This window comes from Ixodes scapularis, unplaced genomic scaffold, assembly GCF_016920785.2.
Source record: "Ixodes scapularis isolate PalLabHiFi unplaced genomic scaffold, ASM1692078v2 PGA_scaffold6__148_contigs__length_123643588, whole genome shotgun sequence".
NCBI lineage: Eukaryota > Metazoa > Arthropoda > Arachnida > Ixodida > Ixodidae > Ixodes > Ixodes scapularis.
This window is the reverse complement of record NW_024609881.1, coordinates 17,721,689-17,744,826: the sequence shown is the minus strand read 5'-3', so window position 1 is coordinate 17,744,826 and position 23,138 is coordinate 17,721,689. Positions and strand designations below refer to the sequence as shown.

Here is a 23,138-nt window from a genome sequence, read left to right as displayed (position 1 = left end):
TGTGTGGCTAAACCAGCAGTAGTAAAGTTATAAATCAATTAATTTCAACATTGTGAAGAGTGCATCAGCACATAAAACACACACACACACACATACACACAAACACACACACACACAAGTTTTAAGAAAAATAGCATTGAAGCATTGGTAAAGTTAGTGCCCAGAGTTGTTGGTATGTGGATAGTCACATTAGATGAAGAACACACACAGACATCAAAACACTAAAAAAATGAAGCACACGTCATGTCAAGTTGCCACAGTACTCGAGTTGTAATAAAGATCACATAACTGGCCTAAGAGAAAAAATCTTTAGAGCAGAGTTTAAGACGTCAAGAAGATGAATCTGGTTCGTGCAGGCACACTTGATTTAAAATAGGTCTCGTAGGGCTTGTTTCAACTTCTTTTCCGAATCCAGGTCCAACACTCTTTCAGGGAGACTGTTGAAAATGTCCGGTACATAAAATATTCGCTGTCTTCTGCCATACCTCGTTGACATTCTCGGCACCTCAAAACGAGTGGTATGTCTGAGTGCCCGAGGTGCAATGTGGGGAACTTTAAAACTGTCATCCCAAAAATGTCTTAAAACAACCGTCTCAATAAAGAGAGCATGACATAATGGAAGATTAATATGACCAATTTTTTCTTGTTCTGTTCCCGGTATCAGTGCCGTATATAATACTTCTAAACATTCCAGTCAAAATATTGTCACTTTTCTTTTGCCATAACGTAAAACAGCCACCATAAATGGTTATTCCATAGCGAAGAACACTATGCCAAAGCATTAATGACCATCTTTTTAACATATTGTGGAACAAGTGATCTCATATTATAAAGTAGACAGGAAACACGTCTAAGCTTTTTACATACAGTTCCCATGAGCGCATTCCATGAAAGGTCACTATCGAATTTAATACCACGATATTTCACATGGTCCACATAACTCACTGGAGTGCATTTACACGAGGGACAAATTGATGAATGTAAACATAGTGGCGTATCTGGGATTACAACTTTTAACGGATTCCGGAAACACACCAGACGCGTCTTTGTGCTGTTAATTTTTAAGTCATTTTGCTGAAACCATTGAATCAAATGTGTGGTTTCACGTTAAAGAAGAGAAATTGATTTTTCGTATTCTATATGGCGTGACAAGAGTACAGTGTCGTCAGCATACTGATATAGTTTACAGCTAACTACTGAATTTGACATATCATTGACAAAGACATTAAAAAGTAACGGAGCCAAGATGGATCCTTGTGAAACTCCGGATTTCAAGGCGAGCTTTGAACTTCCTTTGGGACCTACGTGAACTTGTTGAGATCGTCTAGTTGAATAATAGTTTAGTAGCTCCAGAAATGGACCTCGGAAGCCAATATGATAAAGCTTTTATTGTTATTGTTATTATTGTTATTGTTGTTGTTGTTGTTGTTGTTGTTGTTGTTGTTGTTGTTATTATTATTGAGCCATTGCGAGCTGCAGTGCCGCTACGCCGAGCTCCGAACAACTTCTTTGTTTGCCGCGGGATTTTCCTCAAACCATGGGAGCTGGATCCGCACAGAGCCGGCACTGCAAGTTTGCTCTCTTCGAGAAGGAAAGTGTGGACGCCGGTAATCCTTTCGGCTAGAGATTAAGGAAGGACCGAGGGGATTTAGAGCAGCCACGTTTCGAAACTGGAACCGAATTGTTGGTGAGAGAGAAATAAAAAAACAAAGAAATCGGATTAAGAAAGGACGAATTGAAGTTGTCCTTTCGAACAGAAAACTCGGTGTGACTGCGAATAAAAAAAAGATAAATAATAAAAAAAAACTTGTTTTACCTTAGGATGGACCGCGGCGGATGCTACGAACCACCGGAGCCACTCAGAAGACACGGTCCGGGCATAGCGTCATCGTTAGTGCAGGCCTTGTCCACTAGGTGGCATTGAGTCAATCCAATGGCGCGCCAGTGTCACGTGACCTAAGAGAGGTTCGAAGCGCCGGATTGGCTGCTGGGATATGGATCGACAGGAAGACGCTAACACGCAGGTGTAGTCGCAGGCTGTGCACGGATAGGGATTGGTCCAAAAAAGCAGTTTTTTTTACCGGCTAAAATTTCATTTCTAAAGCAGCCAAGAGGAAACTTCAAAGGAGAGGCGCTTCGTGTTTACGCGTTGTTGCGAAGCATCCAGACCACCAATGGCATGGAAGCTCGTGTTGACCAAAGGGGTACGATTTCAGCGATACCTCGTTGCGACAAGATATTGGTGGAAGAGGCCCAATGTCGTAAACTTGGAGCATATACTTTCCGAACATTGAAACCAGACAGGCGTGATTTCATTTCAAATCGTGCAGGAAGAAAAAAACGTCTCAAAAGCTTTAAAAGCAAAAAAGTGTGCATATATGTGTATGTGCGCGCGCGTATGCGTGTGTGTGATGGCCAAACCCTTCACTGCGACAGACGGAAAACCGTCCACGGTCAAATTTTTGGAACGTTCCGTGGAATAAAATAAAGAAATATCAAAATAATTTATTCGCGTTCTGTATATAATACCCAGGAGAGTCATCGAAAACATTACTATCTTTCGTAAAAAAAAGATATATCCGAAATTCATAGTTTTCTAATTGTGGTCCTTAAAATTCAATACAAAAAAAAGCACGTAGAGCAGTGGAATAAAAACTATACGCGTCCAAAACTTTCATTACTCGTTGATATTTCCAGAGTTTCATCTATACAAAACTTGAAAGTATAAAAACAGAGAGGACGAGGACGGGAACCGGACATCTTTCATGTCCTGTTCCTGTTCTCGTCCTCTCTGTTTTTATACTTTCAAGTTTTGTATCTATTAACCAACACGCTCGTTTTTAATTGTAAGTTTCATCTAAAACATGTTCTTTGAGGATGGCGATATTTGTTGTTCAGATGAAATTCTCATTATAGTGTGTGCGTCGAGGCGTCGATATGCAAAAAAGTTGGGGATGCAACGCTTTCTCCTCCCCGTAAACCATGCACCTGCTGGACCTAAGACGAGAGCGTACCAATGCTTCTTTTGCGAGACCAGTGCACAGCAGCCTGCGAGTTCCTTTTAATTGGACCCGCGTCTCTTTCTTCGCTGCTTTACTCTCTTTAAAAAGAAAAGCACTCTAATCCCACGCTCTCGCGCTCGTCAAATCCCGCCAGCAAAAAAAAAAAAAAGTCTAAGAGCGTTATTATTTCCAGAGGAAACTCGAGTGCCCCCAGAACACGGCCCCGAGACACGGATCCTTCCACAAAGAGGAAAGATACCACTAGGCACAGGCCACTCCTAAGGTGACAGTGCGGCGGCAGCCACGCGCTCGTGTGATCAGTCGTGCCTCCTCTATCTTGGGTCACGTGATCGCACTCCCACTCACACTGCAGCGCAGCCAACGCGCTCAGGTGATGGAGGAGAGGCGACTGATTGGTCTGCGGCCAGCACGTACAGCTCCCCCCGCGCTGTCAGCTTAGAGGCGAGAAAAGTACAAGCGCCATCGCTTACTTTTCTGTGGAATAAAATTCCGTAGTACTCTAAGCAACCCCCCCCCCCTTCCCCCCCCCCCTCCTTCCCCCCCCCCCCCCCCCCCCACACACACACAAAAAAATGGGTTGCTATCTGGAGCTTATGCTAGTGCAGATGGCCTGATTCCTTCGCATAGTTTCTCATCAATGTTTTCCCTTGTTTCCTTTTTCTTCTTCGAGTTATTCGGAACGTTAACTACACCCGTAGTCTTGGCAGTCTGTCGCGCTATGAGCTAAAGGCCCTTACGTACAGTTGCGTTTGAGAGCGTTTGACGGCGTTGCGTCGACAAAGAAAAGCGAGTCACCGGCACATCTGCGCTTCGTATGAAGCGAGGAATTCAACTGAAGGTAGAGCTTGGCACGCGACATAAGAAGCACGGATGTCCCGGTTTCTCGCAGCCGCAACGCGGTCAAACACACTCAAACGCAACTGTGCGTAGGGGCCTTTAGTGTTCGCGCTTGTTGCGAGACGCTGCAAGACGCACTGCCGGAGACGCTGAAGAAAGCTATAGCCGCCACTGCGTGGATCCACTAGTGGAGGTGGGAGGAGGGGGCGGGGGGGGGGGGGGGGGGGGGGGGCGTGGCACTGCCACCATCGCGACAGGCAACGGCATGACACTTCGGTAACGTTATCAGGCGAAACTTGAGGGAACACATTGTAGGACACGGTATAACACACCAGTCCCGGGGACGCGTTCCAAGTACCACAGTGATGAGGTTCCTGACCGGTTCGGAGACGTAGTCGGGAAACCGGAGGTCGATGGTGCGGATGCGGCGGTCGCTGTCCACCGTCATCACGGACTCGATGGGCGGCTTGACCACCATGAGCTCGCACATGACCACGCCTACCGACCAGAAGTCCACCTTCTTGTCGTGCGCATTGTTCTCGACTATCTCGGGCGGCGGGTCAGCAGCTGATACAGTCGGTGACCAGCAGATGGTCCACCTCGAGCGCGAGCTGTCTTGCATTGTCGCGCGCGTAACCAAAGCCCGGCCAAAAGCAACGAGCGCGTGCTGGACGCGGAACATCTATTGGGAACCTGTCACCGACTGTGGATAAGAAATCGTGAAGGGTGAATTTTGCCGCGCTACTGAATAAGGCCAACGCAAGGCACAGATTGAATACGAGCGCTGCGTTAGAGCTCGGGATAGGACTCGTCTCCTAGAACACCAGTTCTAGCCGAACGATGACGCGGCCCTCGTGCCCAACCTCGGCCATATGGTGACCTTCTTTGGTGACGCAGGAAAATTCAGCACCAGGGCGTTTTTATCTATAGGGGGTAGGGCAAGTAGTCCAGGGTGCCGCAGATGGTAAGACTCCTGAAACACGGTGCACGGACCAGCCGAAGTCGGCCATCATGAGCTCCCCGTTGAAGCCCAGCAGTAGGTTCTCCGGCTCGATATTCTTGTGGATCGCCTTGTTCGAGGGGCAGTATTAGCCCCGAGAGCGAACACAAGCGTCGCTGCGGTCGCCGCGCCCTGATTGGGTGAGGTGTACCGTGACGTCAGGGGGAGTACTCCGCTCCGCGATCTCGCATCCGCTCGCTTCCCAGCACCGGTTTCCTAGTTTGGCGTTGTGTGCCGCAAGCTCTTCGAGGAGCTGGACTTTGTTTACCCGGTGTACAAGGCGTTGAGTTAGGCGGATATTGACGTGCTTTCGTACATTTTATAAGCCTGCTTGTCCCTTTTACCTTTAAAATTGGATTACAAATTCCGAAAGCTATCGGCGGAGGCAATTCTGCCGATGAACCTCCTCGTCCGTCCAGACACACGGCAATCTTGCGAGGGGTCGGTGGAGCTGTGGCGCAAGTGTTTCAGACGCTAGAATTCTGTTCCTTGCATGTCCATGATTTAGTACGATATTACATCCCGCTTTCAAGGCATTTGAAGTGGAATTTATATCATGGGCCTTTGGGTGGTCGGCAAATTAGCTCGCGACCCCGACTCTGCGCTGCCACTCTGTATGCGCTCGTTCGCAGATGTTTTAAAGGCCCTGCGTCTGATGATCTTTGAAGTGCTCGTGGAAAAGCGTTGTTTTACATAAATGTAGCTTCTTCGTGAATTAATTATATAGTTTATACACGTATGCAGGCATATTCCTTAGAAGATACACAATTACTGGAAATTAGTTTGTATGGTAGCAGCAAAAACGGCTGAATTGCCCCCAGTTGCCTGTATGATATGTATTGAACTGCCAAAAATATGCACAGCAATAGTGACGCAATTTCGAATGGTTATACTTTTTCCTGACATTCTTTATTCCAGCCTTTGGTATTCTGAAAATACAGCGTTGAGTCTGAATTTCCATTTCCAATTAAAAGAGACACTGCTGCAGGTCCCCAAAAGCTTCCTCAGCCTCCACACTCCCTACAGCTGGACTCTCTGACAGCAGAGGAAAACAGGACTAAAAGCAAGCATTTGAACGGCTGTCCAGTGGTAGGTGCAGCACTAGTAGCAGAAAATGTGGAACCTGTGAAGGGCGACAGTCTGCGTGAGAAAAGCTTCTGATATTTTAGCTTCAGGACAATTCGATTTAAGTAAAATCTCAATTTTAGGGCTTAAGGAACTAATAACAAGCTAGACACCTTCGCTTACGTTTATTATACATTACTCAAGGTTTGATATAAACAAGTTTACAGATACCACCCATGTAGTCCATTGAAATACTATCCGAATCCAACCAAGGTCAAATGCGAGCAATGTATATTATAAATGTTTCTTGTTTATTTACTTTGCCCCCGCAATTGGGCTGTCGTACTTGTGATTCTCTCCCCTTGGCCCAGACTGTATTTAGTATGTTGCTCGAACTACATGCAGCTTTTCTGTTTCGGACATCTTGTTTAAAAACAGATACAAAAAAAAATAGTATACATAACCTGCTAATTTATTCAGACCATCATCAGCACGTATTGTGCGAAATGCAAATCTATAGTGATGCTCCTGCAATTGTGGCCCTATTTCTTTAATTTCATATACCAGCTGCGATTCATGCGTTGCCTGCCCTGTCAACCATGCTTCAAATGTTGGTTGAAGTTTCGCCTGTAGCTACAGGCCATACCTTATTGAAGGCACATATAAAAATTTACACCTCCTACGAAAAACACGCCAAAAAAAAGATTAAATAGAAACGAGCGCGCCGACAGCGAGCGTCGTCACAGCCTCCACAGGGCGACCGGGGCGAGTCGGGGAAAAATTCTCTCCTCGCCGTGACGTCACCCCGGTTCGCCGTAAGGGGGCGCCACGCGAACTTCTCGGGGCTAATACTCGAGGGCAACGCACATCTGGTAGATGTAAGTGGCAGCCCTCTTGTCGCCCAGCCCTTTGGCCTTGGTGAGCTGCTTGTAGACCTCCCTATTGGGCGCGTACTCCAGGATCCGGAAGATTCTGATGCTACTGGGGGGCTATGTTGCGCTTTTTGCACTCCCAGGAGACTAGGGAGAGGGAAGTGACGTCAACGACACAGCAAACGCAGATTGGGGGCTAATTTCGTTTTCTTCTGTCAACATCCAATCTGCATTTGCTGTGTCGTTGACGTCACTTCCCTCTTCCAAGTCTCCTGGAAGTGCAAAAAGCGCAACATAGCACCCCTGGATCTCGGTTTCCCTGCGAAGCTGATGGTCGATCTCATTTCTTCGCAGCTGAGATTTGAACATCACCTCGAGTGCAATGATGGACTTGGCTGGTCATTTCCCGTGCCAGGTAGGCAGAAACGAATTGGCCCTTGCCCCGTGGTCGGTCAATGTCAAGATCCTATAGCGTGCAGTCCGTCAAAAGCTTTCTGGGGACGGCACTCGGTGGAAGGAAGCTCTCTGGCGGGCTGGTCGTGCGGTTGTCTTTGGAATTCCTGATGCCCGAAATGGCAATCGAACGAGACTGACCACAGTAGCGGACGGAGCGGGGCCAGACAAAGTGGAGCGGGCCGCGAGCCATGCACGAGTCATGAGCGGGATGCCGTTCAACTAGTTTCCAAGGAAAAAAGAAACAACCACCGGGAAGCAGAAAAAAAAGAAGAAAACGTGATTTTTGTGTAAGGTTTGTCAAAATATTTGATGGTGAAGAAAATCAGTCATCTGCGTGAAGTCCTTATTTTGGACACTTTTTGCTCGCGTTCTACTTATTGAGAGGCATGGGGGAACCCAAGTACGCACGTGATCTTGCCACACCACCGTCTCCCTCTGCATGCAGAAGTGCGGAAGGAAGATAAGTTACTCGAAGCGTGCATTTTATTATTGGGCTTTAATTGCCATAATTCGACACGCGAAAAACAATAAGCAAAAAACGCACGGCCTTGTTGGATTTTCTACGGCCCGCTGGCGTGGGGTTGAAAGAATGGTGCGCGAGTGAGTAGGCAGAGCGAGTCGGGGTGGCTTAGGTGCCCGGCGTTTATTGATCGTGTCCCCGCGTTCAGGTGAGCGCGACGGACTTGAAGTTCTGTGGCGGCTCCTCAATCTCGTCCTTGCTCTGCACCAGCCTCAGCTCGAGTTCGTGACTCCGGTACTTGAGCTCGGGCTCGACGTGCATGTTCTGCGCGTGGCGGAAGGTCTTCTTGAGCACCGCCTGGATCGTGGACACCGTCTTCTCGACGGATACGCGCAGGTTGTTGTTCGACTTGGTCATCCAGCCTACCAGGACCGCTGCAAAGAGGTCCCCGGTACCGCTGAACTGGGCGTCGATCCGGGGCACCTCCACCCTCAGCGACGTCATCCGGTCTCCGGTCCTCTTGCTGGCGAAAACCACAAGAGAGCCCGTGTTACCGTCCACCGTCGTGGACGTGATGACAACCGACGTGGCGCCCATGACGTGCATGGCTTCCATGGCGTCCAGGGCCAAGTTTTCATCCTTGATGGTCACTCCCGTCAGCAGCTCGCTCTCGAACTGGTTAGGCGTCACGATGTCGGCGATGGGTACCAGGTCGTTCTTGTAAACATTCACCAGGTCTGCGGGCACGTACAGGAAGCTGCAGTCACCCATCACAGGGTCGCAGATGTACACCAGCTCCGGGTTGGCCCTCTTCATCTCGATAACGAGGTCCCGGATGCGCTCGAGAACGCTCAGCGACGGCACGTACCCTGTCATGACGTGCGTGTACACGCTCGTGTCCAGGTTGGCCAAGATGGCGTCCAGGTCTTCGGTGTCTGCTATCTGGCCCTTCCAGACCGGGTAGCCCGTGTGGTTGGAGAACTGGACGGTGTCCAGAGTGTCCACGTCGAAGCCGAGGATCTGGAGCGGGAAGGTGATGCACTTGTTGCCCACGTAGCCAGACACCACGTGGCTCTGGATGGACAGGATGCGGCAGTCCTGGATGGAGATCATCTTCGACGAGGCTGGACGGGGCCTGCCTTGGCCCACGAATCGAATGGCTCAAGTCCAAACAGAAGATGCGCACGAGGAGGCGCGAGCCTTGCTTCTTCTTTCGATGCAACGAACCGAACGCGCGTGACCTCGTGCCAATGAAAATCATGCAGGATCTTGGAACCATAGAGTTAATAATAATCGAGAGGAGCAGCTCTCATGCATTACGGTCGCTTCAGAACGGCGGGACAAAGACGCGGACATCGGGGGGCCCAGTGAGTGGCCCCGATGCGCCCAAAACGCTGGCGACGCCTTAATATATATTATGTGTCCTTATTTACTAACAAACACAATATAAACACGATGTTATGGAAGACGAGGGGGAAAAAGCAGTTTACAAACAGCTTGACTGGTCCCAAGCCCCCCGAAAATTCAGTAGCACTTGATCACGTTTTGAAATGCAGATTCGCCTTTAACAGGTAACCCCCCTCCCCCCCCCCCCCCCCCCCCAAAGAAAGGGGAAAAAGAGTAAAATATTACCCGTAAGGTCTTTGCCGAGATCGCTTCTAGCATACTTCGCAGGAAAACACGGGCATCCTTCATTGTATACTAAAATACATAAAGTTGACAAGCACACGAACAACTTTAACTCACCGCGGCAATACGAAGGCGCCCAACTAATCGTCTGGTCTCCTCCTCTCCTCTCCTCTCTCCCTCCCTCCCTCCCTCCAATGCCGTATCATGTCGTAGCAGAAGTATAGGACTGCAGGTGTATAGTATTTAGTAAGTAATGTTGTGATCAATCCTAAGACACAAGCCAAAAATGTCACCAAAACATCGAAGGGCACGACTGTCTGGAATTTTTATTTCTGGCGTAACACACGCCAAAGTAGTTTCATTTAAACTAAAAAATAAGCCCCAAATTACAGATGTGTAAAAAAACAATATTGTGAGTGTATTTTTTTACTTATCTATTGTAACAAATGGCGGAACATATCGGGAGTATTCACTGGACGTCATATTTATGAGTGCTGTTTAGAGCGCATGCTCGGAACGAGCTCACATCACTAGTCTGCTAAGACCGCCACTCTTGATGGTGCGGAATGCACGTTGCAAAAAAACTGTGGAAGCTCGCCATCAGCACGCGCTGCTCAGCATTCGCGCACACAGCTATGGCCGCCAGTGAATACTCCCTATTATTTAAAGAAATAGGACTACAACATATATTTCTATGAGGCAAATGAAAATACCCAGCCCGGCACGCGTGCTTGATTTCAAACAAAACCATCCTACAATAAAATGTAAAAGAAAAAAAAAACATTACAATATTAACAAAAACAAATACATGTGGGACCACTTGTGGGACAAATCTGGGCACTTCACGGCCGTTTGAAAAGCGGTTACACAGGGGGTCAGTTTCGTAGCGGAGGAAACAGTGACTCGAAGTAATAAAATCAACTTTCAAGCCAGTTACGCTCCCGAAAAGAAATAGAATAACTCGCCGGAATATCAACATCGTGCACGCAAATGGTAGAATGAAAAGACTCTTCCACCAAAACTTTTTTTTTTCTTTTATCACAAAATTAAAAGGAACGTTTTTACCTACTGGCGAGGAGATGTTTTGGTGGCGCCATCTCATAACTGCTATTCGTAGCGGTCACGACCACGATTATCAGTACCAAGTGGCAAGTTGAACGGTGCGTAAAGGGCACCCTTGGAAGTCCCACTCCAAAATCAACACCGTCGGAATAAGAGTCTGGCATTTCCGTGAGCAAGAGCAGAAATAATGTGCTTGACCAATCGCCGTAGGCGAATCACAGCGACGCTTTGGGTCGTTGCACGTTGCCAAAAGAACGCGTCGGGGATTCCTCGCGAGGGAACTTGCACACAAAGGAGGCCATTAAAAAGGGAAGGGAAAAATAATAAGTAATGTTAGTACTTCCAAAAGTAATGGGACTATTTTTCCGATTACTTTCTAATCAATGTTTTCAAATGATTACACAATTACTTCATTCGAAAAGTAATCGATTACAAGTAATTTAGTTATTTGATTACCGTGCACTTCTGCAAAGGAAAGAGTTTACTGCGACGAACTCCCGCTATTGGCTCCACTCCACTCCACCTTACAATGGACCACAGCGAAGGCCACGAGAAATCTGAGCCAATCAAATAATGCGTGACTGGTCACGTGATCTTCGGGACAGGCGCAGCGACGTGTGACACAGCGCTGGACTGGCTCGGATGACCCGTGGGGTCCGATGCGGTATAAAGTGCTCCTGCCTTCTGGAGGTTTACCGTACGGCACACAGATTAGAAGAAGGCGATTCATCTTCCGTTTTAAGCCTCCTCGGAAGAGGATTCTACTACCGCCAAAAAAAAGCACTCTCCAAAGTGAACATCGGAAGAGTTTAAAAACACAAAAAGCGACGAATAAACTCGAGTAAGCCGGCCTAAAACGGGCCGCCATCTTAAATTGGTTCAGGAAGGGTTCGTTCCCAGCGGGCAGCGGCTAAAACCCCGTTTTTCCAGAAGAGAGCTCTCCATCCATCACGAACGCATCTGCTCCCTTCGTTTCAAGTTCTGCGCCGAGTCAATGCTGCCCGCCTACCGTTTTTTAGCAATCCATAAAGAGCCGAAGCCAATCCATAAAGTCAAAGTGAACGTTCGAAACAGAATGGAGAAAATAGCTCGGGACCGAATCATCAACTCGATTCCCAAAATCCCCAATTTCCCTTTCGCAAACTGGATTCCCAACTGGAAGTAGGCGAATGAGAGACGGGATGCAGGCGACAACGTCGTTCGTAAGCGGTCCCCTCGGGTAAATTGAATCTGCAACTCCCGATTATGCAACGAGGGTGGATAGGGAGCTTCGAATGAGCCGACGCGACCACAGACCGGAAATTCCCAGAAGGCCTCGCGGCAATCCCAGATTGCAACGCGGGGAATTGTGGGGCTGATCTAATATACGCTCAGGCCGACGGTGGCGCTTCGTATGACCTAAAAGCGACACTATATATTTGTAAGTTAACGAGACAAAGAAAATCGAACGAACCTAAAACGAATTCGATGCGTACTCCGTTTCTTATTCGAGAGCCTTAAAACAGGGGGTGCTTCAGGTAGCCGAAGCAGTTTAGGGCGTCGCACTTTGCGTACGCAGCATTTCAACGAACTAACTGCGGCTACTTTATTGTAGTAAAAAAGAATTGTATGTTTATACAGCCTAGAACTTAGTCTACCTAGCAGGCAAATTGCCTCCCAGCAGTAGGTGAGCAATTCAGCCAGTGCAGTACAACCGCTAGCCTGGGGTCTTTAACGCGCACCACGCAGTACTGACACACGACCGCACGCCGGCACGATGCTCATCCAGATCGAAATGGGCAGGGGTGGGGATCAGTGTTGCGGAATGGGCACCCCCCATTCCATTCCAATTCCATTCCGAGAATTAGTGTTTTCGATAATTCAATTCCTTTTAACTTTTATAGGATTGGGGACACTGGGCCCCTTCCCACTCCTGGAATGGTTGAATCGTTCCATTCCGTTCCTCTAATTCCTATCCTTAAAAATTGGCACTTGACAGCGACATTGTGCAATGTTTCCGGCATAAGCAGCATAAAGCTGACATTGTCAAACGCATATAAACAATTGAAAAAAAAAAAGCTAAATGCCTCAAAAAAGCACTGATTTTATTAAACTCACGGTGCTGGATTGCCTAGGCTGACTCAAAGTGTCCGCAGCGGTACATCGCAAGGTGAAACAAGGTATGCAAAGACTAAAGTAAACGAAAAAAAAAAAAAAAGAGCGGGCATTTGCTACCTTGCTTTAACCCAAACCCACTTGAATGTAAAACATACACAGGGTGTCACAAAAGAAAACTTACACCGTCTTTTTTACCGCAAAAAATTAACTAGGCATCGCCGAACGCTCATTCTCCGCCCAAAGGTAGCGCTAGAGGTCACAGCCAGATGCCAAGGTTTCAACCCGATCCGATAACTTTATCAAAAGTTATAAGTGATTTTCTGAAAATTTCAATGGGAAAATCGAGCCCATTTTTGCCCGTTTTCGGTTTCTGGTGAGCCCCATATGTTTGAAAACTCAGTCGTCCGCCATTTTCCCATTGAAATTTTCAGAAAATCACTTATAACTTTTGATTAAGTTATCGGATCGGGTCTGTACGCGCGCGTGCATTCTCCATGCATCGCAAAAAAAAAAAAAAAAAAAAGAAGCACGATGAGGAGCAGTATATGGCGGTTTCTTGCGTTGCCGCTTCCTTCGTTTCTTTTGCTTGGTGCTTGCTACCTTGTTTCGCTCTCGTGTAACACCAGTGAAGCCCGTCGTCTGCGGGTCCGTGAAAGACGCCACCGCCACTCCCTCCCCCCCTTCGCCTTTGCTCTGACGCTTGTATTTTGCATTGCTAGCAGTTTCCCGCGCATATTTGTTTTTCTGAGCAAGTGACTCGCTGACTGGCTTTGTTCAGCTGAACGTAACCCCCCCCCCCCCCCCCAAAAAAAAAAATAAATAAATAAATAAATAAAAATAAATAAATAAATAAAATGAAATAAAGAACCGTGCCCCATTTCATTCCCATTCCATTTCGGACAAAAGGCATCTAATCCCATTCCCATTCCATTCCCCTGACCGTTGCCGCCATTCCATTCCCATTCCATTCCGGGGTCACGAAAATGCGGAATGATTCCGGAATCATTCCAACTCCGGAGTGGCAACTCCGCAGCACTGGTGAGGATTGAACCCAGTACCCCCCCCCCCCCCCCCCCCCTCCCTCAACCCCTTTACCCCTACAGCGGCCTTGTGCCATCCTCCCTTCCAAAGAATCAATAAATAAATAAAAAAATCCCTGGGTTCTGCAGCGCGAGCTTTCGCTCCACGAGCTCGAAATTGGTGTGCGCTAGATATTCCAATAACTATATACTGCAAATCTGTGCACCTATCTTGTTAAAAATAAGAATATATGACGCATTCCTTTTCGCCCGTTTATGTGTGTTTTCACATGTTAAATGAGTGCAAGCCTACAGACAAACCATCGTTATTTTGTACAAAACAATCCCCTGCCATGTGGCTGTCACGTGAACTTCAGGAAGGGCGCAGCAACGGGTGCTGTGTGTACAGTCACGAGACCCGTTCACGGTGCTGGATTGGCTGTGGTGGCGTTCGCTGCCGTCCATCGTGAAGGCATCCGTTTTCCTACGTTACGAAAGCTTACGTCTGCTTATGCCACAAGCCTCCGAGACATCTGTGCTTCATATTAAGCGCGGGTACCTGTTCAAGCAGATAGCCTGGCACGCGACATTCGATATACACGAACATTCAATATACACGAACATTCGATACACACGAATATTTCGGTAACCTGTAAGTAACGCAGTGGTCTCAAACTCATTTGAGTGTGGGGGTCAGATAGCCCACACCGGAAAGGTCGAGGGTCAACGTAAGACGGGGGGGGGGGGGGGGGGTATTAAAGATAAGAGACCTCGTGCTTTCGCTTCATGCTTTTCGTAAACTCACAATGTTGCCGGTGAAATCGTTCGATTTGGTTGACAAGAAATAAAATGACACCGCCCCGGCAACGTGCTGGCAATTTTAATAGAGTAAGATTGCAAGTACCACTGTTGTTCCCGTTCCTCAATTCACTCAGGATTTCAACAAATTCAACATATCTCTAGAAAAACAATCAGTTAATTTGACAGTTCTTGCTTTCCTGGCGTTTTGTATTACAACACTCTGAGCAAAAACTTGTCTTTAAATGGTGATATTTTCTTGAATGCGAGAATCTCGAGCTCGTAGCTTTTTATGTGGCAGTTGCTCCCGCTTTTCAAGAGTTCATGCAGCCGACATGCATTCTTCAGTGAACAACTCGAGCTTGCAGCCTAGCAGCGAAACGTAAGAAAACGGGACTGTTCGAAGAGGCCTAATAGATTTGTCGGACGGGCCATTAACTGCCGATTCCATCGATTACCATTTGTGTGATAAGCGAATCAGCTCAAGATCTGTCGCGCCTGGAATCCGCTACGCCCGGAGTGTCTCGTGCTGATTGGCCGATCGCTCCAATGTCATTGGATAGAACTGACATTTGCCTGACAGTTTGAAAAGGGCTAGTCAACTTTCCGAGGGGAGGAGGCCGGTCAGGATGGTGACGACCGATGATGGTGTTCGCCCGATGAAAGTCCCCCGGGAAGTCGAATGAGAAAAAATACTAAAAGTTGTTCGATCCCGCTGGACACATTAGGACATTGGTAGGTTTATAATGGCCAGTGTGGTATTTTAAAACACAACAACAACAACAAGTCAACAGTAATTTACATTACGAAACTCCCAAAGTTAAAACCCATACTTTAGTCCCCCAGTCTCAAGAGCCGAATCTCCCTGATCTCAAAAGCCGAATCCCCTGAGAATCCTCTCGGCACCCCTTTTCTAGACTCGTGGGCCTCATTTCCCTCCAGAGACGGACCAATCACTTCAAATGTGCCCATTGTCACGTGGTACACTCTTACCCGATGATCAGCGAGCTGTCAACGTGACCCCCCCCCCCCCCCCCCCCCCCGACACCTCAACGGTCAAACCCAAATTCCTTGTAGAGTCACTACATGCTTTCGTCGCCGCCTGGCTGGCGCCACTCAGTTAAGTTATTGCGTCGATTAAAAGCGAAGTTTCTACACTAAGCGGCGAAATACACCGGACACAAGCACACCCGCTTAAAAGCCACAAGTGAGGACAGAAGCCCAAGACGCGGGAGTTCCGGCGTCTTGAGTCTTACTGGCATCGGGTCTTTGGACCAGAGATGGCAGTAATGACATTACTGTAAGGAAATTACAGTAATTAAATTACTTTTTGTGGTAATGAGTAATGTAATGAATTACTTGTTTAAGCTGGCAATTTAGTAATGTAATGAATTATTTTGAGGCAGTAATTTCGACAAAAACTACTCATTACTTTGAAATCACTTTTGTACCAAATTAGGAAGTTCGTTTGCAAGCTTTAAAAAAACAAGAACCAAAATAATTTGCATGGAGGAATGTTGTAAACGAGACATCAGAAGAAAATAAACGACGGTCATCCGCGCTCAAATCCTCGCACAAAGAACTGGACGGACGCACGAAGGCGGGCTGGGAAGGCGAGGGGGATAAGCTTACCTGTAGATAGACATCGCTGGAATACCACGGGCCAGGGCTTACGAAATCCAGGCAATATACAGATTCACGGCGTACGTCATAACGGCGATGCTATACTTCGTTCATGCCTAAGCTGACAGTGCGGTAGGAGCTGTCAGTTCACCAGAACCAATCAAACTCCTTCCTTTAATCACCTGACACCCCAACCCCCTTTTCTCTGCGCGTGGGTATGAACGAGAGCGTGGTTACGTGGCGAACGATGGGCGTGCGACTGTTCCAACGAGCACGTAGCTTCCACCGCACTGCCAGCTTACGGATGAACGGCTTATAGGGTACAAAGCGAAGGGCACATCAGCAGTGAGGTGAACACATTTTAAGACCTGAGAGGACAGGACAAACAGATCCCCAGCCTTCTTGCTATCTCGTCAAGCAAGGTCGTACCGTACACTTCGACCACTGTGATAAACAAACGACCGTAATATATAGTTAATTACAAATGCCTTGTCAAGGCCTCAGAACGTTTCGTGCGTCCTCCAGCAAAGCAGGTGCTGCTCGCGGTATGCTTCGCTGCCTTCCCTTGGGAAGTTTATTCGGGAATAAGCCTCCATGCTAATATTGCCACCCGCTTGTTGAGAAGTACGCAGTCTAGCAAGCTCGCGCCATTCCTTTTCTCGACTGTTGACGCTTCCGCTCAGCCATTATCGAGCCCCTTTGTGTGACAATGCGCAAAAAGTTGGGCTCTTCGGGTGTTTCGGAACAATACTTCTTGAGAGGAATGACCGGGAATACGTGAACTATTGCGTTTGGGAAGATAGGATTATACTGCGTCCAAGGCGGAAACGAAACGTTTTCTCGTGACGATTCCCTGTAAGAACGAACCCCCATGACCCGACTTAAGAGACTGATATGGACTATAACTTCGTTTAAATAAGAAAGAGATAAACATATCACCCTTTTCGTAAGGACTTTACGAACTCGCCCAATCTGCAGTATTAACAGACTTTAATTGTTGAATGAACAGCGAAACCGGTGAGTCGACTGTCTTTGAGTGACATCTAAAAAAGCTATTCATCATGTTTAACACTTATGTCGTGTGCGCCAGCAAAACGACTGTTCAGCATGGTTCACTTTGAGGAGCATAAGACTGTTGCGGTGTAAACAGGAGGGTCTGAGTTCCGATACATATACGGTAAATAAAATGAGCAGGAAATACTGCCTCAAGGTATTCAAAACTAATATCTCAGTAATTTCATTGCTTCTAAGAAGTAATTGTAATGTTATGTCATTACTTTTAGTCTGCAGTAATTTGTAATGGTAATTTAATTGCATTTTTGCAGTTTTTAGGAAAGTAATTAGCAATGTAATTTAATTACTTTTCAAAAGTAATTTTGCCATCTCTGCTTCGGACGTATTTTGCGGACACACCACACAAGGACAAATTTCGAACGAAAACAGGAATATTCTGCTTAGATAGTCCGCACTGGGTGCAATAGTTTGCACTGACTCTAGTTTGCACTAACGCAATTCTTATGCGCAACCATCATTAAAAAAAAAAACATCTATCGTCAAAAATTATAATGAGCATAATGTCTAATTATCTTGGTGTAAATGATCATGAAACAAGATAACCAAAAAGAAAACATCTTTGTTTAGCTCGCATCCGGAGGTAATCGTTGTTTCCGACACAAACAGATGGACACTGGAAGACACCGAATCCGGAACAAAAGAATAAAAGGACCCTCCGATTTCGAATAAAAAATGAGCCTCCGATGCGGAGAACCCCGAGTATAAACGACAGCGGGGGCCACCTGAGAATTCCGGCGAGAGGCACTTTGTGGGCCTACGTCGGAGTCAGCTTGACATTCTTTTATGGTTCTCTCTCGTTTTCGCGGCAAGAAGCCATTGGACCCGACTAACACTCAGGGTCACTCAAGGCGCTCCTGTGTGTTTACTTCCTCGTCCTTGTATTTTTTGCGCTTCTTTAGGTAACACTCAAGGTGTCGAGCAGTCGCCCAACTCGACGCATTTATAACCGCCAATCCAGCTGGAAGCTCTCCTAACGTAAACAACCCGACGTGCGATTTACTTCCCGTGCCAGGGCCCGCGAAGCGGACGAACGTCGCCCGCATAATCGACGCGCCAAAGCTGTGCCGCTTTCATCGCGTTGGAAAGTTTAGGTTTCTTGTTGTTGTTTTTTCCCACGATTCCGGCACGAACGCTGACTGTGTGTGTTCCGAGTAAACGAGCCGAAATAATCTTCCACTTGGCAGCGCGGAGGGGTCTTTTCTCAGGCGGTGAAACGGTGCCTGAAAGACGTCTTCGACGGTTGTGTGTGTGTTTAGCGACCCGCCCATACATCAAAAGGAATCCTGAAGTGACAACAAATGACGTCACAGAGGCCGGCGCGTCGTGCTGACGGATGTCACGATCCTGGCGGCTGGCGCTAGACCTCCCACCAAAACGTGCGAGAGAACGCGAGTGGCTGTCGTCGAGGCAGCGTCCCACCTAAGGCTGTGTCAACGTTACTAGATTGCTAATAACGTCGGGCTGTGTGAAAGAAAGCGCCGCCGAAGCTAGCGCACGAGCGCAGTGGTATGTCAAAGCATAAGCCTCCTCGATGCTGAAAAAGCCTGGCAGAATCGCCACGAGACGCGGTTGCCGAAAGTGAAAAGGTAGAGCGGGAGACAAGAGTCATGTAACAGACGCCCCGCTGCGGCGAGACGCCGATACACACTTGTCCCGAGCGACGGAATGTCCGCTCGTGCTTCTCGCTGCTTCTCGCGTTCATCGGGCTACCGCTCCTTTCCAATCGGGTTTGAAAACCATGTTTCGGGTCCTCGCCACTGTAAAAGCTGTGCGCTGAATACCAGACTCCCCGAGAAATGCTCTGTGCTACCAGATCCTCGCGCTCCAAATCTGCGACCGAGCACTCTATGGCTCCGTCGTCAAACTGCCAGGCATTGTGAGTATAGTGGAGGCTACTTACACACAGCACTGATGGCGAATTCCACTGGGCGTTTTGGAGCGCGCCGGGATCAGTTGACCAGATCCGGACTGGAGCACACGATCCGAACGGGGTCGCGTCGCCTACGGATCCCCAGTGGAACATGACCACTGCTCCTGATCGGGGGATGCCTTCCCGTCATTCAACTGCCCGGGAATCCCCTTTCCGCGGTCGCCGCGGTCATTTCGAAGACGTTTTCGCAATCGCGGCGCTAACACGTGTTGGACGCACGAGCGGCAGGAATGGCTCAGGCGCTTCTAGTAAAGATTGCCGGAATGCCCGTAGCGCGGCAAATACCTTCTCTTCTCCTTCTTGGAAAACGAACCGGCTGTAGAGCCAAGGGGTAAGCAAGCGGCCATTACGAATTCTTCTGATGTCGAGACAATCTAGGAGCCCAGCCCGCGACATGCTTCTTCTTCTGAGGCGAGATGAGCGAGATCAGGCGAGATACCCCACGAGAAAGGAAGTCACGTCTGTGCGCCGAGGGCTGACCTGGCTGGCTTCCGGTTGAATCCGCCGAAATCGTGGGAGCGACTTTTCTCGGATCCAGATCGAGATCTGGAGTGGGAGATAATCCAAAACGACCAGTGAAACACGTCGGTCTCGATCCCGATCGCCCAGTTAAATAGGCTCGCTCCAGAAAAGTCGATCCCGGCGCGCTCCAAAACGACCAGTGGAATTCGCCATGAGCTAGATTTCAGACGCCATGTTCTTCCCAGAAGTGGCGCACGGCACGTGTCTCGAGCGTTTCCCCAACAATGAATGGCGCCACTTTTCCCAGGATAGAGGGGCTTTAGGCAGATAGCGTTCCTGGCACCACCGCAGTGTCAACGCCTCCGCGGGCAACGAAGAAGAACCATTTTCGGACGATGCTCTTTTTCCGCCGACGTTTGCGCAAAACTTAATGCTTATAGGCCTCCCGCGCTGAAGCTTTGAACAAACTGTGGCACCCTCATTTTGGGTAGTACAAGCTCACCCTGATTGGGCCTCGCACTACTTATGGTATGTTGGCTGGGCTTTTTTTTTTTTTTTTTTTTTTTTCTTTCTTTTTTTGTGTGTGGCGTTGAAGAAGGGAAAAAGACCTTCGGACGTCCGAAATCGGCTAGATTCAACGCCGCAAGACAATCAAACGTGTGAGATTTATGCCACCATGCACTGCTATTGTACGCGTCTCTTACCTCTGAATGGTGACGTCAAATAATCTAACAAAAACGACGTTTCTTTTTTTTTTTTTTTTTTTTTTTTTACTTAGGCAAGCGTGAAACGGCGTCTCTTGGCTCACGCTCTTAGCGTCTTCGCTATAGTGTTCTAGAAAGTTATAGTGGCAAGAGCGGCGGCCGCTTTGTGAAGATTTTGCGCGTAGACGACACCGTGGCGCTGCTGTTCTGCGCCCTAGTAAAGCCCCTCGATGTGTTTGCGCTTGTCTTGCAAGTAGCGTCAAATGCGCGAGTGAACGAGGCCCATGTCTCGAGCGGCCCTTGGAAGCAAATGGCGGCGCAGCACTGAAATGAGCGGGCCTTGGAAGCGAATGGCGGCGGAGCACCCGCTCATGGCACGTGTCTCGCGCGCTTCCACAACAATGGTTGGCAGTACTTGTAAAAAACGCTTTTATCAAGGGGCTTTAGCGCCCTAGGAGCGCGCTCCTGTCAGCCCCATCGTCAGCGCTGTTCGGCGCGTACGACTGGAGCTTTTCGCGACGCGAAACAATTGCCAATGTGAAAAAGTGTAGTTCTGCCTTTGAACTAATGCCTCTAGAGTATGTGCTATCCTCAACTTAAAATATTCGCACGCTTTGAGGGAGATTAATTATTATCAACTCTTCTTGAGTTGCAACGGACTATGGGAACATTGGTATATAAGCTAAGACGCCGACTCTATAGCAACCCGGCCATAGCTATTCAAAGTTAAAACTTTCGTGGTCTGTCAACCTGGAGAGTGACATGCAGCAGAACAGGCGTCTGCCACGTCCCCCACCGCTGCTGCGAGGTCGCCAGGGTCGCGGCCGGCGACAGCATGACACTCCTATGACGTCACAAGGCGGAAATCCAGGGAGCACGTTTTGGGACGCGGTAAACACACAAGTTGGAAACGCGTTCCAGGCACCATAGTAATAGCCTCTACAGCCACTGACAGGATGAGAACTGCAGGGAGGTTCTTCGGTCGTACCTCCTCCAGCGCGAGCTTCTTACTTTCGTTAACGCTTCGGCGACTGGTAGGCATCGAACGTGCAAGCGCAGCCAACGCACGGCGGAAGGCAACCACCGCCAGTTTGGAGGCATCGAAACGAAAAGAGACACCATATCGTTCTCATCCTGTCAGCGAATATAGTCCCGCGAGCACGCAGTAACTTGAGATAGTGTAAGTAAATAGATTGACGATTACCCGATCTTATTTTTCGTATTCATTAAGCATACCCGCGAAGGGGGCTCGTTACATATTAGATTACGTGGAGACGACTACACGGCCATTGCGATACCGATATGTTTGCTGTCCAAAGCGATTTGGTAAAAGAATGATGCCCACTAACGAGCCGAGCGAAGCCACCGGAAGTTCGACGCTCATTCCGGAAGTCCGGCATCTGCAGGGTTTCTGAAGCTGGAGTCGCACTGCTCCTACATCATTCGAAGGACACGGTGTGCACCGGAGAACATCCGCGGACACGCCCCGAAGATCTTCGAAGCACGTTTCTATTATATAGACCAGGGGTGGCCAAGCTGCGGCTCGCGAGCCGCATGCGGCTCTCCGCGTGTTAAAGTGCGGCTCGCGGCCCCCTCCCCTACTTCCCCCCCCCCCCCCTTTCACTTCCACGCCTCCCTCCCGGTCATACGACCACCTCCCCAAGTAGAGAAATGGAACACGTTTTGATATCGAAAGACAGGTTGCGGTTTGTTAGTCTTGTGCTACTGCTACCTTACGTATAGACGCTTTACACACGTGCCAAATTACAGCCGCCATTGCTGACCTTCTCTTGTCTTACCGAGATGCCGAGCAACTGAAACAGTAGTTGCCGATCCTCTCCAAAGGCCGATGCTTTACAAAAGAACCCAGTTGAATATAATGTGGCAATAACCTGGCCTGCTATGGTAATGATGAAGTGCAATAAACGAAATAAGAGGAAACAAAAACTGAAGGTCAGTTATGGCGGCGCCCATGCACAGCTGCTGCAAAGCGTCTATAGTTGGACCGCTTATGACTCGGATAAATTGAAAGTAGTCCGAGATTGTTTTTTAGCCCTGAACAAAAGTCTCCAGGACCTCACGGACCGACGTCTCCGGGAAACACGTTCTTGAACTCGCGTACACGTTGGCGATCACCTGCTTGCACTTTTGCGAGATCTTCACACAACGAATCTTCGAAAATATCCGAGCAGGAAAAGAAAGCTTCCCGCGTAAGACGCCATCTTCACGAAACCGGCGAGGCAGGGGCAGCCGCACAACCGGAAAACCCGAAGAGAGTGCGAGTGCCGCACGAACGAAAACGGAAAATAATTTGGAGTAGTTTACATTATCTTTTCCTTTTTATTGAAAAAGAATCGGTGTCCTAGGCGTCGTTCTTTAGGCGTCGTCATCGAGGTCATTCTCGAAGTCGTCCTTGAGGTCGTCCAAGACGTCATCCTTGAGGTAGTCATAGGCGTCGTCCCTGAGGTCGTCCTAGGCGTCGTTCTTTAGGCGTCGTCATCACGGTCATCCTCGAAGTCGTCCTTGAGGTCGTCCAAGACGTCATCCTTGAGGTAGTCATAGGCGTCGTCCCTGAGGTCGTCCTAGGCGTCGTTCTTTAGGCGTCGTCATCGAGGTCATCCTCGAAGTCGTCCTTGAGGTCGTCCAAGACGTCATCCTTGAGGTAGTCATAGGCGTCGTCCCTGAGGTCGTCCTAGGCGTCGCTCTTTAGGCGTCGTCATCGAGGTCATCCTCAAAGTCGTCCTTGAGGTCGTCCAAGACGTCGTCTTTGAGGTTGTCTTCGACGTCGTCCTCTGGCCGTCGTCCTTGAAGTCGTCCTCTAAGCATTGTCCTAGGCATCCTGAAGATAACCGCTTCGCTAATCCTCCGTCTTCACGTCAAGTGGAAGAGCTCGACATTTTATGTATTGACATATTAACGGAAATATGTACATGCTCTAAAGCAGCTAAGCTAACATATTCCCCGCGCTCGCAGGGATTCCGGGCAAGGTATTGGAGTCGAAGGTTAATTACTTAACTAGATAACAAG

The 23,138-nt window shown here is 48.5% G+C and overlaps 2 protein-coding genes across 2 annotated transcripts in view; both read right to left on the bottom strand.

Annotated features, from left to right (window-relative positions):
• LOC8023073 (receptor-type guanylate cyclase Gyc76C) overlaps positions 1-23,138 on the bottom strand; it is a 183,684-nt gene that overhangs the window by 151,816 nt on the left and 8,730 nt on the right.
• LOC115331742 (pyridoxal kinase) lies at positions 7,918-8,826 on the bottom strand. Its single transcript, XM_040213153.3, has one exon. The coding sequence runs from the start codon at positions 8,824-8,826 to the stop codon at positions 7,918-7,920; it is 909 nt and encodes a 302-aa protein (XP_040069087.2).

Coding starts and splice junctions, on each gene's coding strand:
- LOC115331742 (XM_040213153.3), bottom strand. CDS start 8,826: ATGATCTCCATCCAGGACTGCCGCATCCTGTCCATCCAGAGCCACGTG.